The 16,893-nt window shown below is 37.8% G+C and overlaps 1 protein-coding gene across 1 annotated transcript in view; it reads left to right on the forward strand.

Annotated features, from left to right (window-relative positions):
• SLC5A10 (solute carrier family 5 member 10) overlaps positions 1–16,893 on the forward strand; it is a 183,773-nt gene that overhangs the window by 164,338 nt on the left and 2,542 nt on the right. The window contains exons 12-14 of the mRNA XM_074281708.1: positions 5,393–5,561; positions 13,009–13,224; positions 16,806–16,890. Coding sequence (XP_074137809.1) covers positions 5,393–5,561; positions 13,009–13,224; positions 16,806–16,890 — 470 coding nt within the window. The remainder of the gene's footprint in view (positions 1–5,392; positions 5,562–13,008; positions 13,225–16,805; positions 16,891–16,893) is intronic.

Genomic DNA, 16,893 nt, shown 5'->3' on the forward strand with positions numbered 1-16,893 from the left:
TGGACAAAGTCAGGAAGGCCTGTCTTCAAATTCTGTCTCAGACACTTACTTCCTAGCTATATGATACTAGGCAAAGCATTTCTTCTCTGTCTGCCTCAGTTTCCTCATCTGAGTTATAATAATAACACCTACTTTGCAGAAATGTGAAGATAAGAGGGGCTATATAAATTAAACAACTCAACATCAATAAACAACAACAAAGATGTAAACACAATTTATTATTTAGATAGTACAAGTGTTATTATCCCAAATTTACGAACAAGACTCAGGGAGATTGTACAAAATCATTGATTCTCAGCATTTGAAAAAACCCTCAAGCACTGTTGTGATTTATTTCACCCCTAATCAAGTGCTATTGAACAGAGCTGGAGGAAATAACAAAATCTTGCTGAATGGGGTCCACAACAAATTTATGTTATTTTGTCTCAATTGGACAAAGCAATCTTTCTGTTCCTCCCTAATCAGTTTTCTATTAAAGCAGCCTTTGCAAACCTTTCCTTCTTTCCTTAAATCTCCCTTGGTACCTCCTTTCAGTTGAGGATTTCCCCCTTATGTTTCACTAAAAAAATTCAGACCATCCACCAAAAGCTCTCTCCTCTCCTCTTCTTATCATAAGCTCCTTTGACATCATCCTCTGCTATCTCTTCCTTTACTCAATCTGTAATGAAGAGATGGTGCTTCTTGTTAAGACCATCTCCTCATCCTTGAGTTCATCCTCTCTGATTTTTTCCCAACAAATTAACCCTATTATACTACTACCACTACCACTTTCTTTAATTTTTAAATTCTCTCTCTCCCTCTTCCCTAAACATTGAGAAGGCAAGAAATATAATACCCATAGTACAAATATGAAGTCATGCAAAATATATTTCAGGGTCTAGTCCTTACTTACTGGTTCCTTTCTTACTGACTAAAAAAAATGTCCAAGTCTCTCCTTTCTTCCTCTGGTCACCACCCTATCTCAAGTTGTCATCACTAAGGACTGGATTTTTATAATGGCTTCCTAAATGACCTCCCTGCCTCATCTCTCCAGACTCCAATTCATTCTCCACCCATCTGCCAGAGTAATTTTCCCAAAGTATAGGTCTGATTCTATCACCCCCTCCCCTCCACCAATAAATTCCAGTGGTACTCCATTAACTTATAGAATCAAATATAAGTTATTTTAGCATTTAAAACTCTTTATAACCTTGTTCCTTCCTATCTTAACAGTGTTTTTACATAATTATTTGCCCTTCTCTAAAATTCGACTCTACATTTCTGCTACATTCAACTACTTGCTTTTCCTTGGAAGCACTCTACCTACCTTCTCTGCACTTTTGCAATAGACATCTCTCATGGCTGGAATGCTCTTCTTCTTCACCACTTTTTAGAAATTTATTTAGAAATAATATTAAAAGTTAGCATTTATTTAGTGCTTTGAGATTATCTAAGCATCATACAAATATTACCTCATTTGATTCTCATAACAACCCTCAGAGGTTAGTGTTATTGTTATTCTCAATTTACAGATGAGGAAACTGAGGTAGGCAGCAGTTAAGTGACTTGATTGAATTCACACTGTTAGTAATAGTCAGAAACCTGATTTGACTTCAAATACCCCTGACTCCAGACCTAGGACCTATCTAGTTCTGTCAAAGATTTTATATTTTCCTGGGTCTAAAACTTAGTCCCTGTGATCTGCTTTCGTGTTCCCCTTCCACCATAGCAAAGAACATAAATAAAATTCTCTGAAATAAGAGAATCCAGAGTAAAAGAAGATAGTAATTGTGATGGGATGGGGAGAGGAAGTAGGTCATTCTGTTCATTATTCCATGCAAATCCAGGGGTATGCTGGAGCCAGCTTGTACAGGCTCATGAGATGTAGTTGCTAAATTTTCATTGTTAACTTAACATTTACATCATAAATTTTCAAATTTACAAATCGAGGCTCAATTGATTATTTTGTGGTTTGTCTTATAAGTCATAGAAAATTATAAGAAAGTGATGGGGGAAATTTTAAAAATTCAAATTAAACTTAAAAATGGGTCAAGCAAACAGATTGTTAACCATTTATCAGTATACTTCTGAGGTAAGAGATTTTTATTCTGATCCTGATTGTTGTTAACTTGCCAAGCAACATCGGGCAAGTTCTGAGCTTCTCCTCTGTGGTTCTGTGGTTTACCTGACAAATGTTGATTACAGGTTGGTTAGAAGGACCAGATGAGAGGCAAGGCTTTGCTTAAGCAAGGTATCATATAAATGAGAGGTATTATCATCATCATTTTTAAGGCTGAAAACAAAAACCATGTCACTTCAGTCAAGTCCAGAGAAATTCCTAAATGGCAGATATTTGATGGATGGAAGATGATGTGTTGAGAGATCTCTTTGGGGAAGGCCTTGAATTTCTGACGCTGACATCAGAGCACAAGCCTACCTACTCCACCCTGTCTCTTAGAACCACTGTTTAACAACCGGCTCTCCAAAAAGTTTATTCTATATTATTAACATTTTTCCATCCCTTTCTTAAGTGTGTATAATAAACAAAACAATAAATTGTAACATTGATTTGTAGCATTTGCTAATCTCTGAACTATAAATGCTCACAATGAAATTTTAACAATCAGTTTTAATGAATGTGAGCTACTGAATTTGGGCAAAATTTTAACAATCAGCTCTGTCTCCAGCCCAACTTTGCTATGGGATCCTGAAAAAAGGATCCTGAAAACTTGAGACTGGAAGATATATTAATTTGTTTTAGAGTGAGAGAAGTGTAAACCTTCTTCTCTGTTCTTATGCCATGGTGAAGTGAAAAGAGGAGTGCTAGATTTGGAGTCCAAGATTTGGAGTTCAAATCTAGCATTTGCTAGCCAAGTGACTTTGGATAAATCATTTAATTTCTATGGGTTGGTTTCCTTCTCTGAAAAATTAGAGACTAAACCTATATAGTTTGTCTACCTCTAAATCTATGATGCCATGATGAGAGGCAACAATAAGCTCTGATATAAGGTGGGTAGGTTAGTGTAGAAACTGGGCTAAAGCAGTTGTGAGTACATATTTGTTTTTTAAATTTAATTTATTTTGTTCCTTTTTAAAGTTTTGAACTATGTCCCTCCATCCTCAACCCATACTATAGAAGGCTACTATTTGACACCAATTTATAAATATATGTAAAACCATACTATGCATACTTCTGTTTATCAGTTCTTTCTCTAGAGTCCTTTCATGGGTCCTTTGTAGTTGAGTATTTATAATACTGAGAATAATTTGGTTGTTCCTAATTAGTCTTTGAACAATATTGCTATAACTGTTTGCAACATTCTCTTGGTTCCATTCATTTCACTTTTTATTATTTCATGTTTTTCAAAAATCAACCAGTACATAATTTCTGATAGCATGATAGTATTCTATTACAATCATATATAATACTTTGTTCAGCCATTTCCTAATTAATAGGTATCCCTTCAGTTTCCACTTTTTTGTCACCAATTTATAGAGTTGCTATAAATATTTTAGAATATGTAGGTTCTTTTCCTTTTTCCCTGATCACCTTGGAAAACAGACACAGTAATGGTATTATTGGATCAAAAGCTATTTTGCTTTTATAATTCTTTAGATATAATTCCAGATTGCTCTCTAAAATGGTTCACAGTTCTACCAATGCCTTATTTTTTCTACATTAGCCATTTCTCCCTTCTGTGATTTTAGTTAATCTAATAGATATGAGATAATATCTCAAAGTTGTTTTAATTTGCGTTTCTTTAGCCAATAATAATTAGAGCATCTTATATGACTATAGATAGTTTTTATTTCTTCATTAAAAAAACTGCCTGTTTATATCCTTTAACCATTTGTCGATTGGGGAATGATTAATATTCAAATACATTTGATAAAATTCTCTATTTATCTGAGATATAAAACCTTTATCTGAGGAAGTTTATAAAAATCTTTCCCAATTATTTGAGTGTATATTTATACTGATGAAGCAGAAGGAAAAGGAGTAGCCAATCTTTCCTGAATTCAGGGGACTGCTGAATCAGAAGGGATAAGAAAGCAAATTATTATTGCCATGATTCCTTCTCACTGAAGGCAAAGAAAGCATATTTGGTGGCTATAATAATCCATGTATTAGATGATAAAGGTTAAAGGCATGAGTTTAGGCTGGTCTGCTGGGAGAGAAGAAGAAAGGAGTTTGAAAGATATCACTAAGAAAGAATTGCTAAGACTTGGAAACTAAATGTGGGAGTGAGTAAGAAGTTTTGAGTCTAGATAATAGGAAGATCTTGATGTCATTGATAGAGATAGTAGGAAAGTCAGGAGAAAAGATAGGAAGTTTGCTTTAGGCCATGATGAGTTTTCAACAAGATATCCAAGAGGAGACATCCAACAGACATGGGAAATTATGGTTTATAGAGAGGTTAATGAAGGCCTGGAAAAGACTTTGAAGATTAGAAGTGTCATATCTAAGTGTTAATTAATATTAATTAGTATGTCACCTTCATTCCTTCCTTTTCCTCTGCTTTCTTCTTTACCCAAGGACTAGAAAGGACAGAATTAAGACAAAGAGCTTTAGGCCTCCTGAGCCCTACCCATTCTACAAAAGTGCTTGGGACTCTTCCTTGTGGCTTCTATTTGGGGATTTCAGGCCCCATCTTCCACTGCCACTCTTGGGAGTATTATTTATCTGTGTAATATTATGAATCTCTGTAGTAGAAATATAACGAGAGAGCCTAGGACTTTGGCCAAAGATGCTGACATGGGCACAGGTTGTTGCAGTTCCTCCTGGATGCACGTATGCTTCTCCCCTGGAATTTGCTGTTCCAGAGCTTTGTAATTCAAGATCTTTGATCAGTGGGTCTATGGGGTTTGAGGATAGGGAGAGTACCCTTCTGAGAAAGAGTATAGGATTAGGGTCTCAGACCAGCAAATGACTGGAGAAAAAGAGGAAACCTATATGATTGGATTACCATCATATGTATCAAAACTATTCCCAAATGTTTTCTAGACACATCCCTGCTAAGTAATCTTTAATTCTAGCCTAGCCCTGGTAACCAGGATTCAGTTTGTCATTCAGTCAATTCATCACACTTACTGTGCCCTCAGCCCTAGACTAGGCAATCTTGGGGGACACACATAATACAATCATGAATGGGGAATGGAACAGTTAAGGTTAGTGTGGGGAATAAGGAGTGTGTGCTATACCAAGTTTTCCTCTGCAGATCCTCATTTTCTCCAAGGCCCAGAGCAGTAGGTACAGAAACAGAGAAGATAGAGTTGTTGGAGAGTAGAGGACTATTCTCATTCTAATTTTCTCTCCCTCAAGTTCTAGTACAGAGGCTTGAGGGGGAGAAATGGACTGAAATAATGGGGATGGCATGTTCACTGCTGGGTGACAGTGACGTTTCTTCTACAGGTTGGTTATTGTGGTCCTCATTGGCATTAGTGTAGTCTGGATCCCAGTCCTCCAGGGCTCCAAAAGTGGCCAGCTCTTCATCTACATGCAGGTGGTCACCAGTTCCCTGGCACCCCCAGTCACAGCTGTCTTCATCCTAGGAGTATTTTGGAATCGGGCCAATGAACAGGTGAGTAAAGAGCCATGAGTGAGGGGCAAGGGGAAATGATCATGTGTACTTAGTTAAGAAAAAGAGAAGACAAGGATTTCTGAGTGGATTGACAAGGGAATAGCAGGGATGGATGAATGGATGAATAAGGATTCTGTTCTACCCAGTAATTGGGTAAATCCCCATGATACCAAAGTTCCCAGAGGTAAGATTGTGATGTCACCAAGGAAATCAGTGCCAACATACACCAAGAGTGGTTGGAGAGTAGTGACTACCCAGCAGATAATGAGATACTCTTTTCCTCTGGAAAGTGTCAACCTGGGTCTGAATGGGGATAGGACTGAGTGGGGAATTTAGGATTTTAGGTTCAGGCCTTTAGGTTTGATTTCAAGGATTATAAAAGCAGTCTCAGCCAGAGGAAATATAGAAGCAATGCAGCTTGGTGGAAATGGCATTGGAATTGATTTCAAGAATCCTGGCTCCAATAACTTGTTAATTGTACAACTTTAAGTAAATCCCTTAATTTCTCTGAGTCTCCGCTTCTCAATCTTGAAAATGGGGATTATAATACTTGCAATAGTTATTTCATGAGATTGTTGTGAGGAAAGCACTTTGTAAACCAGCCATATATATATATGTGAGTTTTTTTTTTAATAATCTTTTGTGTGTGTGTGTTACTTTTATTAGTATTAGTTGTAGTGCTGTATTTCTGGAGGCTCCCAAGAGTGTTTATCAGACTTCTTAGAGGAAGTGTTTCAGTTTCTCTGATAACCTACATGTTTTGCAAGACTTGATCAGTTCCTTCTCGGGAACTAGTGGGCAGCCCAGATGCCAAAGTGTGTGCCAGTTATCACTCAAGCAATATGGAGCAACCCTGGGAGGAATACACTTCTTACAGATTGTGGCTATGGCTGGTAGAGGAGGGGGAGTATGAAGAGAGAGAGGGAGTCAGAACTGGAGGGGACTCAGAGAAGAAGAGTGTTTCTACAGCTCTAAGGTCTGGGAAAGCCTCTGCTACCCCACAGGTACTACAGCCTCACAAAGAGCCGAGGAACAACCTAAAAGCTTCCCACTATCCTTTCACCAAGAGAGAGGGGCTTTCATAGTGTCACAGATTTTGAGATTTGGAAAGGTTCTCCGTTATCATAGAGTCTGAGCCCTAAATTAAGGGAATTCTCTCTATAACAGACCTAGCATGTGCTTGTCCAGTTTTTGCTCAAAGACCTCCAAAAAGGGGCAATCCACCACTTTTTGAAGCAGGTTGTTCTACTCAGGAAGATTTCCTTGATATTAAGACACAATTTCTTTTTCAATTTCCATTCATTGCTACTGATTTGGCAATCTAGTCCTTCTTCCACATCATTGTTCTTCCAAAATTGTCTTCTCTTCTCCAAACTAAACACTCTCTCTGCCCCCTCATCCTTTTATCTGGTCGTCAGATGAATCCATATTCAAGGCCTTTCACCATCTCAGTTATCTTCCTCTGGATATTCTCTAATTTATCAATGCCTTCCTAAATTGTGTTATCCAGTGTGGAACACAATAAATGATGAGGGTAGATTACAGCAAGACTTATTGTTTCCCTATTCCTGTCTGGCATATCCCAAGTAGTATAGCCCAAGATTGCATGAAATATTTTGGCTACCACATCCCATGATGCTTAGAATCTACTTAAGCCTTCAAATCTTTTTTTTTTTTAAATTTTTTTTTATTTAGAATTTTTCCCCACAGTATATATGCATGAGTAATTTTTTTTATAATATTATCCCTTGTATTCATTTTTCCCAATTATCCCCTCCCTCCCTCTACTCCCTCCCTTAGATGACAGGCAATCCCATACATCTTACATGTGTTACAATATAACCTAGATACAATATATGTGTCTAAATACCATTTTCTTGTTGCACATTAAGTATTAGATTCCGAAGGTATAAATAACCTGGGTAGATAGACAGTAGTGCTAACAATTTACATTCACTTCCCAGTGTTCCTTCTCTGGGTGTAGTTATTTCTGTCCATCATTGATACCTGGAAGTGAGTTGGATAGTCTTTATGTTGAAGATATCCACTTCCATCAGAATACATCTTCATACAGCAACCTTCAAATCTTTTTTGAAACAGTTACTATCTAACCACAACTCTCTCATCTTGAACTTGTGAGGCTGAATTTTTTTTACCCTTATGTAAGATTTTACATTGAACTTTTATTGAATTTCATCTTATTAGATTCAGCCCACTGCGCTAGTTTGTCATGAGCCTTTTGGGACTGTATCATCTAGTATATTAGCCTTGCTTCCCACCATTGGGTAGTCTTGAGGTTTGATGAGCATGCCATAAATGTCAATATCCTAGACACAGATAAAAATGTTAGATAGCACAGATAAAATCTGACACTAAACCATTAACATTCTTTGAGCACAACCATCCAATTATTTCTAAATCTAATTGTGTTGTCAACTAATCCATAATCTCCCATCGTCTCCACAAGAATATGAGATGCTTTGTCAAAAAATTAATACAATCCAAATAAACTGTGTCTACTGAATTCTATTTATCTATTCCATTTAATAATCTGGCTTTTTAAAAAAGGCAAATGAGGTTTGTCTCTTATTTTATCTTGATAAAGCCATATTGGCCCTTTGTAAAACTGCTTCCTTTTTAGATGTTCACTATCTACCCTTTTAATGTTTTTTTCCTGGAATGGAGGCCATTGAAGAAGGAATCCAATGTAGACTCACAGGTTTACAGTTTTCAGACTGTGCTCTTTAAAAAAAAATAGGACATTTCCCATTCTCCAATTTGATGGCATTTCTCTTGTTTTCCATGATCTTTAGAAATCACTGACAATGCTCAGCAATCACAGTTCTTTTAATACCTGAGTATGCAATTCCTCTGGGTCAGGTGATCTTAGTTCACTAGGGAAGCTTTCTTACTATTTCCTTACTTGGAAATTTTTTGACTTGTCATCTCCAATATAAGACATTCTCCTTGGCAGAGAAAATAGAAACAAGAAAATAATTGAGAAACTCTGTCTTTTCTCTGATGTCTTCATTGTTCTATACAGCTTGGTGGTACAGTGGTTAAAGCACTGGTCTTAAAATCAGAAAGACCTGAGTTCAAATCTCCTCTCAGATTTGTGCTAGTTGTATGATCTAGGACAAGCCCTTTAACCTCTGTTTCCTCAACTGTAAAATGGGGGTCATAAAATCACCCATTTCCCAGGGTTGTCATGAGGATGAAATGATACAGTACATAGAACAGTATCTGACACTCCCAAGACTTTGGGAATACATCAGTTCCTAGTAAAAGTTCCCTTGGAAAAATGCTAACTCTGAGCTGAAATATGGGTAGGACAAAGAAAATAAAATGATTCCTGGATCTGGACACCAGAAGGAAAAGATTACCCAGAGAGGCCAGGTCCCTTGAATGGTGGCAATTACCGTACGCCATTGTTCTGGAAAGAATGGATAGATTAGAAGTTGAACAAAAGAGAAGGGAACTGAAGAGGTCTAGTAGCCTTTTGTTAGTCTTCATCCTTTTTTTTTTGATCGCTTGTCAACATTTGACACTGCTGAACAGTCTCTCTTTTTGAATATTTCCTCCTCCATGGGTTTTTCTGATACTTTTCTCTTCTCATTCTAGCTTCTCTCTGGCTGCTTCTTCTCAGTCTTTGCTAGTTCATCACCCATGTCCCACCCCCTATGCCTAGGAGTATCTCAAGTTTGCATCCTACAATCTTGGTGATCTCAACAGCTCCCTTGAGTTCAACTATCATCCCCATGCAGAAAGCTAACATATATATATATATATATATATATATATATATATATATATATATATATATATATATATATCCAGCCTTATTCACTCTTCTGAACTATAGTCCTACTTCACCATTTGTCTCATAGAAATCTCATAGATATATCAACTCACCAATCCCCAAAGAGAACCTACTATTTTTTTTTTTCTATATCCTCTTCTCTGCTTTTAATTTTTATTGGTATTGAAAACAACATATAACCCAATAACTTCAGTTCTCAACCTTGGATTCATCTTTGACTCTCCCTGCACTTTCATGAAAGACTTTAAAGTCAAATAGAAAAGTTTATAATTATGCCAGACAAAAAAGGAGCAGTGGAAATTTCCAGGTAAGACAATGACATGATTGGACCTGGACTTGAGAATTCTCCCCTCCTTCTTAGCCTGGTGCCTGCTGGTTTAGGCTCTTATTATCTTTCATCTGGATTGTTGCAATATCTTCATCTAGGTTCATCCCTCTACAATCTATCTTCCCAAGAACTGCCAAACTAATATTCCAAAAGCCTAGATCGGACACTGTCATTCCTTTGCTTGATGAAGATGATTCTCATATCTGTTTGCCTCCAGTATAAAATATAAATTTAATTTGACTTTTAAAGTCCCTCACAATCAGACTACAGTCTAAATTTCCGGCCTTATTGCACATTGCTCTCTTTTGAACATTCTACATTCCAAATAAACTGACCTACTTACTGTTTCCTATATGTGACAATCCATCTCCTATCCCTGTGATTTTGTTGATCTCCATACCTGGAATGCAGTCCCTCTTCATCTCTGCCTTATGCAATCCATGGCTCCTTCAAAACTGACTCCGCTGCCATTTTTCTAAGGAGATCTAGTCTGATGCCTACAGTGACTAGTACACTTCTTGCAGAAAGTATTCTGTTATCTTTGATTTTTAATGATCTATAATATTGACTGCTACTTATATTTGATAAAATATAAGCACATCGAAGGCAAGGGCTGTGTTGTTTTTATCATTCATGGGTTCATAGATTTAGAGCTGGAAGAATTCTTAAAGGTCATCAAGTCCAACTCCCTTATTTTATAGATGATAAAATTGAGGCTCAGAGAAGTCAGTCAGTCAATAAGTATTTAATAAGCATCTACTATGTGCCAAGAAAGCACTAAGCTCCAGGGATTAAAAGAAAAAGAAGCAAAAACCAATCCTTGTTGTCAAGGATCTCACAGTAAAAGCCAAAAGACATCATGTAGACAGCCATGTACAAACAACATATATGTATGTATGTGTGAATTTTATACATACACACACACACACACATATATGGAGAGGGAGAGAAAGAGAATAAATTGGAGTTAATTTCATTGAGACAGTTTGGGGATTGAGGATTGGGGAAAACTTCTTACTGAAAATGGGACTTTAGCTGAAGCATAAAGGAAGCCAGGAAAGCTGGGAAGTTAAGAGGAGGTGAAAGACTATTCTACATATAGGAGACAGCCAATAAAAATGCATGGAGTCAGGAGACTTTCTTATTCAAGGAATAGCAAAGAAGGCAGTGTCTTTGAATCATAGAATCTAGGGGTGAGGGATGATGAGGGAATCAGGTATAAAAAGACTTTGGAAAAGTAGAAAGGTTATGAAAGACTTTAAAAATTAAACAAGAGGATTTTATATTTGATCTGGAAGTAATAGGGAACCTCCTGAGTTTATTGAATGGAAAGGAAGGTGAACTACTTGTGATTTGCCCATAAGGAAAATCAATTTGACAGCTAAATAGATGATGGATTGTAGAGAGGAGAAATTTGAGAGAGAGAGAGAGAGAGAGACTAGCCAGAAGGCTGTTATAACAAGTATGAATGATAAAGAGCTGTACCAGAATTGTGATAGTGTTAGAGGAGAAAAGGGGAGATAAAGATAGATAGTCATCTATTTACCTATATATACATATGTATGTATATATGTGTAAGTATATAAATATATGTGCATATATGTGGTAAGAAGGTAGAAATGACAGAATTTGATAGCAGATTGGATATGAGATGGGTAAGAGAGAGTGAACAGTCCAAAATTGTGCCTAGGTTGTGAGCGTAGGTGATTAGGAGGATGTAGATACCATTTACAATAAGAAGGAAGATAGAAGAGAAGAGAGTTTAGGGGAAAATAAAATTACTTCAATTTTAGACATGTTGAGTTGAAGATGTCTATGGGAAATCTAATTTGAGATATTTAATAGATATTTAGATATTTGAGAGTGGACATCAGGAGAGAGACAAAGAAGACCTGAGGATCATCTTTATAGAGACAATGATTGAATTAATGGAAGCTGGTAAAATCACCAAGAGAAATAGTATGGGGGAGATGAGGACAGGGTGTCAGAAGAAACCCATGGTTGGTGAGTAGGTGCAATCTGGATGAAAATCTGGGAAAGAAGAGAAAAGTTTGTCTAAAAGCTAGAAAGAGAAGTAGGAGATGGCAGTATTATGAAAACCTAGAGAAAAGGGAGTATAAAGAAGAAAATCATTGGGGTCAAAGACTGTATAAATGTCAAGAAGGATGAGAGATTTGGCAGTAAAGAGATCATTAATAACTTTGAAAAGAGCAGTTTCAATATAATAAAGTTAAAAGCCAGATTGTAGAGGGTTAAGAAAGTGAGAGGAAAGGAAGTTGAGAATATTGATCTTATCTTTCTCAAGGACTTAGTAACAAAAGAGAAGAACCTTGGATGATGGATGGATCAAGTGAGGATTTTTTTTTTTTTTGAGAATGGGGGAGGTGTTGGAGTGTTTGTAGGTAGCAGACAAGTATCCAGTAGACAGGAAGAATCTGAAGACTAGTGAGAGAGTGTGGATGATAGAAGGGGCAATATGCTAGAGAAGATGGGCTGGAATGGGATCACTTGTGCATGTAGAGGGATTTGTCTTGTCCAGGAAAAGGCCCACCTCTTCATGCAAATCAATAATAAATGAAGAGATAGTATTATATCTAAATATTGTAAGATGAGGTCAAGAGGCAAAGGAGGAATTCTAGGTAGATGATTTTAGTATTTTTTCAATAAAATATGAAACAAAGTAAGAAAGTGGAGGGAAGAGGAACTGTGGGAGGTTTGAGGAAGGATGAAAAGGTTTGGAAAAGACACTATGGTGGATGAGATAGTGAATTTATTAGGGAGGTATAAAAGGATTGTCTTGTTGCAATGAAGGCCCCATTGAGTTTATGGAAAATAAATTTATAGTGAACCTGGTCAGCAGGATTTCATGATCTTCTCCAGTTCGGTTCAGCTGCACCTGAGTAAAAGTGAAGGCAGTGGATAATGGGAATAATCCAAGATGGAAGTTTTAGCATGGCAAGATGTTTGAAAGAGTAAAGGGTCAAGAGGCCTTAGAGACGAGGACTTTGTGGAGTTGAACTGGTTCAGCAAGGGGTCAAGATGGGAAAGGCAAAAATAGTTTAGTCAGAAAAGGAGTGATAACCTGAGAAAGGATTAAAGGTAGAGAGATTAAAGGGACAGTAAGGAGGAAGAACAGGGCTTGTAGTGGCAAGGCAGACGGAGAGATGGAATAAACAATAGATTATGATCAGATAAAGGAATTTCAGACTTCATGAATATGGGAAAGAATAGCTTGGGTGATGAGAGAAAAGGCAGGAGGGAGGGGAGAGAGTATGTAACTATGGTTCCTTTTTCTATAGGGGGCCTTCTGGGGCCTGATGACAGGACTGGTAGTGGGAGCTACCCGGATGATCCTGGAATTTGTTTACCCTGAGCCACCTTGCGGCTTCCCAGATAACCGGCCAGCTGTGCTCCACAACTTTCACTATCTTCACTTCTCCATAGTGCTCTTCTCCATCACTATTGCTGTAGGTACTGCTGTTAGTCTGCTAACTCCACCTCCTGATGAATCTCAGGTGAGCTGGCCCAAGGTGTCCAGATGAGTTTTTCCCCTATCTACAAGGGGATCTAGGTGATTTAATCTCCCCTCTCAAATAATCTGGTCCTTTCCCTAGAAGAGGGAGGTAGCCTTCCATCAGAATAGGACATTGCTTAATTATATTTTCCTACCTAGATTCTACTCAAGTCATTGGTAAACTTTGAACTTTCAGCCTATAGAGGGGCCTGGATGACTCCAAGGAGCCTGTTGATGACTCACACTCTCCCATTCAGTATAGGAAAGGAGGTCACCTGGAAATGGGGTCATTTCTTGGAAAGTTTGTGTTCTGGGAGTCATCTAAACTCCACCTGTCCTATTACTGAGGGGATAGGGTGGAGCAGGAAGATGCAGGAAGACAAAATTAATCCAAAAATTCTCATTACCATTTGTCCCAGAATGGGCTAAGCATTCCTAGCATGATTCCCAAAGATTTTCTGACGGTTATTCCTTCTGGTTACTAAGTCCACAACTATCTCCCACTATACGACCCATGGCCATGGTTGTGCCTTGTAACAAAAATCCAATCTTGAGTATCTTTCCTTTCTTCCTTCCAATTCCATGGTTCCTTCTGCTACTCCTGAATTGAAGATCTTCTTCCAGAAGAAGGTCACCTGGTCACCATAAAATGTCCCACTTTTCTCTCTTCCACCAGCCTCCCTAGCAGCAGCATTCAGAGATCAGTTCTGAGTGACACAAAGCTAATGTATTACATATATAAGAACAACTAGAGACATACCCTAAGCACAAATTAGCATTTACAAGTGTACAACAAGGTTACAGAATCTAGATTTATTCCTCTTAGGAGAAAAATTATCCTAAAATATACATCCCCTCCAGCACTGACTCCATTCATCAAGTCAGTCCCTTAAGACCGGCCTTTTCCTGCTCTCAGTCTATCTCTGTTTAGTTTCCCTTCTTAGCTCTACTACTCTTTTTTGTTTCTCCTATTCCTTGCTAGAACTCTTAATAAAAATAGATTTCTCATATTTTTTGTTAGTGCCTCGGCCATCATCACATTCATATATTTATTCAGGACCCATATTCATCTCATATCCAAATTTTTCCAGAATGAGTGATAAGCTTATCATCATTTGGAGTAAAAAAAAATCTAATGTAAGTAAATTCCAGGCATAATTTATTTATAGATTAAACAACCTAATGGACAAAGAGAGAAAAAAAAGAAATTTTAATATCATCATCCAAATTATTTTATATTTGAAGAAAGAGTTCAAAGAGATTTGCCCAAGTCCAAAGAAGCAGAGCCAGGATAGGATATAGATTCTTTGACACCAAAAATAAATGACTAGTATTCAGTTTATTCACTGGACTCAGCCTGACATTCTTCTTTAAAGATTATTTCAATCTTTTTCCATTCTTCCTTCTATTCTCACAATCCTCTCACCTTGGTGAATCCTGACTGACCTTTAACATCCATCTTTGGAATTTAAGTTTTGTGTTGAGGTTTTTTGTTTGTTTGGTTTTTTTGTTTGTTTGTTTGTTTGTTTTGGTGGGGGGGATTATTTGTTGGATTTTTTTCTTTACTCCATATTCAAATTTTTTGGTAAAAGCTGGATTCCCTACAGCCATTCAAATCCTAAATTTAATAGTTCTTCTAGATTCCCTACCCAGAATCCCTTTGATCAGCTTTTTCTCTTTGTTCCCCTAAGGACATCAATAATCTGCCTTGCATTTATAGAACTATGAAATGTTACACCTGACAGGAACCTTAGAGATCATTTCTCTAAATATTATTTTTATAGAGGAAGAAACTAAAATTTAGGAAAAGGAAAAAAGATTTTCCCTAAGGTCACAACTAGCTAGTGGCTAGATTGAAATGTCCCAATTCTTAGCCCAGAGTTCATTGCACTCATCAAGCTCTCCTGGTCAGTCCTGGCATCTAGAAGAAAGCTCTGTGGTCTAAGCCTCTGGTCCCTTCCTCAGTTTTTCCCAACTCCATCACCACAGACCCTCATTGCTTGGCCAAGGAGAGAGGATCTGCCAAGGCTGCCAACATGAGGAGGAGCCTGCTTTAGGGAGCCAATTATCCACATTTCATTCTCTGTAATTAGCTAATCCACATAATTATAGAGCTTATAAAACTTTAAGCATTTTATGAAATCATTGAAAAACAGAACATAGACTCTCAGAGTAGGACAAGACATCAGAAATCATCTATTTCCACCCTACCTAATGAGGAATCCCCTTTACTGCTTCCATGGTAACCATGATTCAGCTGGGTTGAGCAGGATATTAATCAATGGAGAAAGACAACCATCTGCCCTAATCTTGAGAATTATATAATCTTGGGTCATAGGATCAGACTTCTAGGGAGGTCATCTAATTCAACCCTTTCATTTAACAGATGAGGAAACTGAGTCCCAGAGTGATTTGCTTAAAGTTTCACACAGAATAAGTGACAGAACTGGTCCAACAACTTCATTTTATAGGCAAATGAATTGAGTCTTAGAGAGGAGAAGTGATCACAGAAGGAGTTAGTAATAAAACGTGTTGGAAAAAAAAACTGGTGCTGGAACTCAAATTGTTTGCTAATGCTCCAGCAACACAGAAAATATCTCATTACACCTGATCCAGTCTACTGAGGTGGGGAAAGGATAATTGATCCTCTCTGGTAGATGGAGTTTATGGGATTCTGTGAGGAAAGGCAGAGCAGTCCTATTTGGCTAGATAGTCTTTCTCCTGGGACCTTGTGTTGGTGCAGCAGGCAGGAGCAACTCAGGCTTGACTAATATTTTCTGTATGCTAAGGGTTCTGAGGGCAGCTAAGGTGATGTTCTCAGAGGTCCTCTCTTCTTGGCATCCTCTGAACCGGTTAGGCAAAGTTGGTATAAGGGCAAAAAAATTTGACCCTGTCAAAGTTTATGTGTAGTCTGGTCCCTTTCCCATCTCTCAAATGCCCCACCGGCCAGGATCTAATAGCTTCAAACTAAAGTGTAAAAATGAGAATTTCCTCTCTTCTGAGAGACACAAAATAAGGGCAAGATAGTATAATAAATCAAAGACAGAATTTCAGGTGCTGTGGTACATGTGGTTAGGAGACATTTCTTGGTAGAGTGAGTCTAATGATCTATGGACTAGATGGGCAAGTTCTGGTTGAACCCCTCTTCCCTACCTCCTACACACAGACATTACATCAGGATGGATTGACTCTAGGACTGGGAACATTCTGAGGAAGTCTAGCCTATAGGCAGGGCTCAGCCCCCTCCTAATCCCTATCTCTCCACTCTATCCCCTGACACAATGATGACTCTCTCCCCTAATCTGGATCAGCTAACTGTCTGATTACCCTTTGGGGAGTCTTCAGTTCTCTACATCCCCATATCTTCCCTCTTTTTCTTCATCTCTCAATTCCCATGTTTTCTTGGTTCCTTTTTCTCTCATTCTTCATCCCCTGTACTCCAGGGATAGCTCTATATTCCTCATTTCCATGTGCCCCATTCCTCTGGTTTCATTGTCTTTCATATGCTCCCCCTTCTTATCCCCACACCTTTCATTCCTTATTTTCTACTCCCTGTTCAAAATTTTTCTTTGGTTCAAACAGATCAAGAATTTAACGTGGTGGACTCTTTCCAAGGACAATCTTTTAGAGGCTCTTCCTGAAGCTATTGATGTGGGACACAAAGCTGGTA

Source organism: Sminthopsis crassicaudata, chromosome 1 (genome assembly GCF_048593235.1).
Source record: "Sminthopsis crassicaudata isolate SCR6 chromosome 1, ASM4859323v1, whole genome shotgun sequence".
Lineage (NCBI taxonomy): Eukaryota > Metazoa > Chordata > Mammalia > Dasyuromorphia > Dasyuridae > Sminthopsis > Sminthopsis crassicaudata.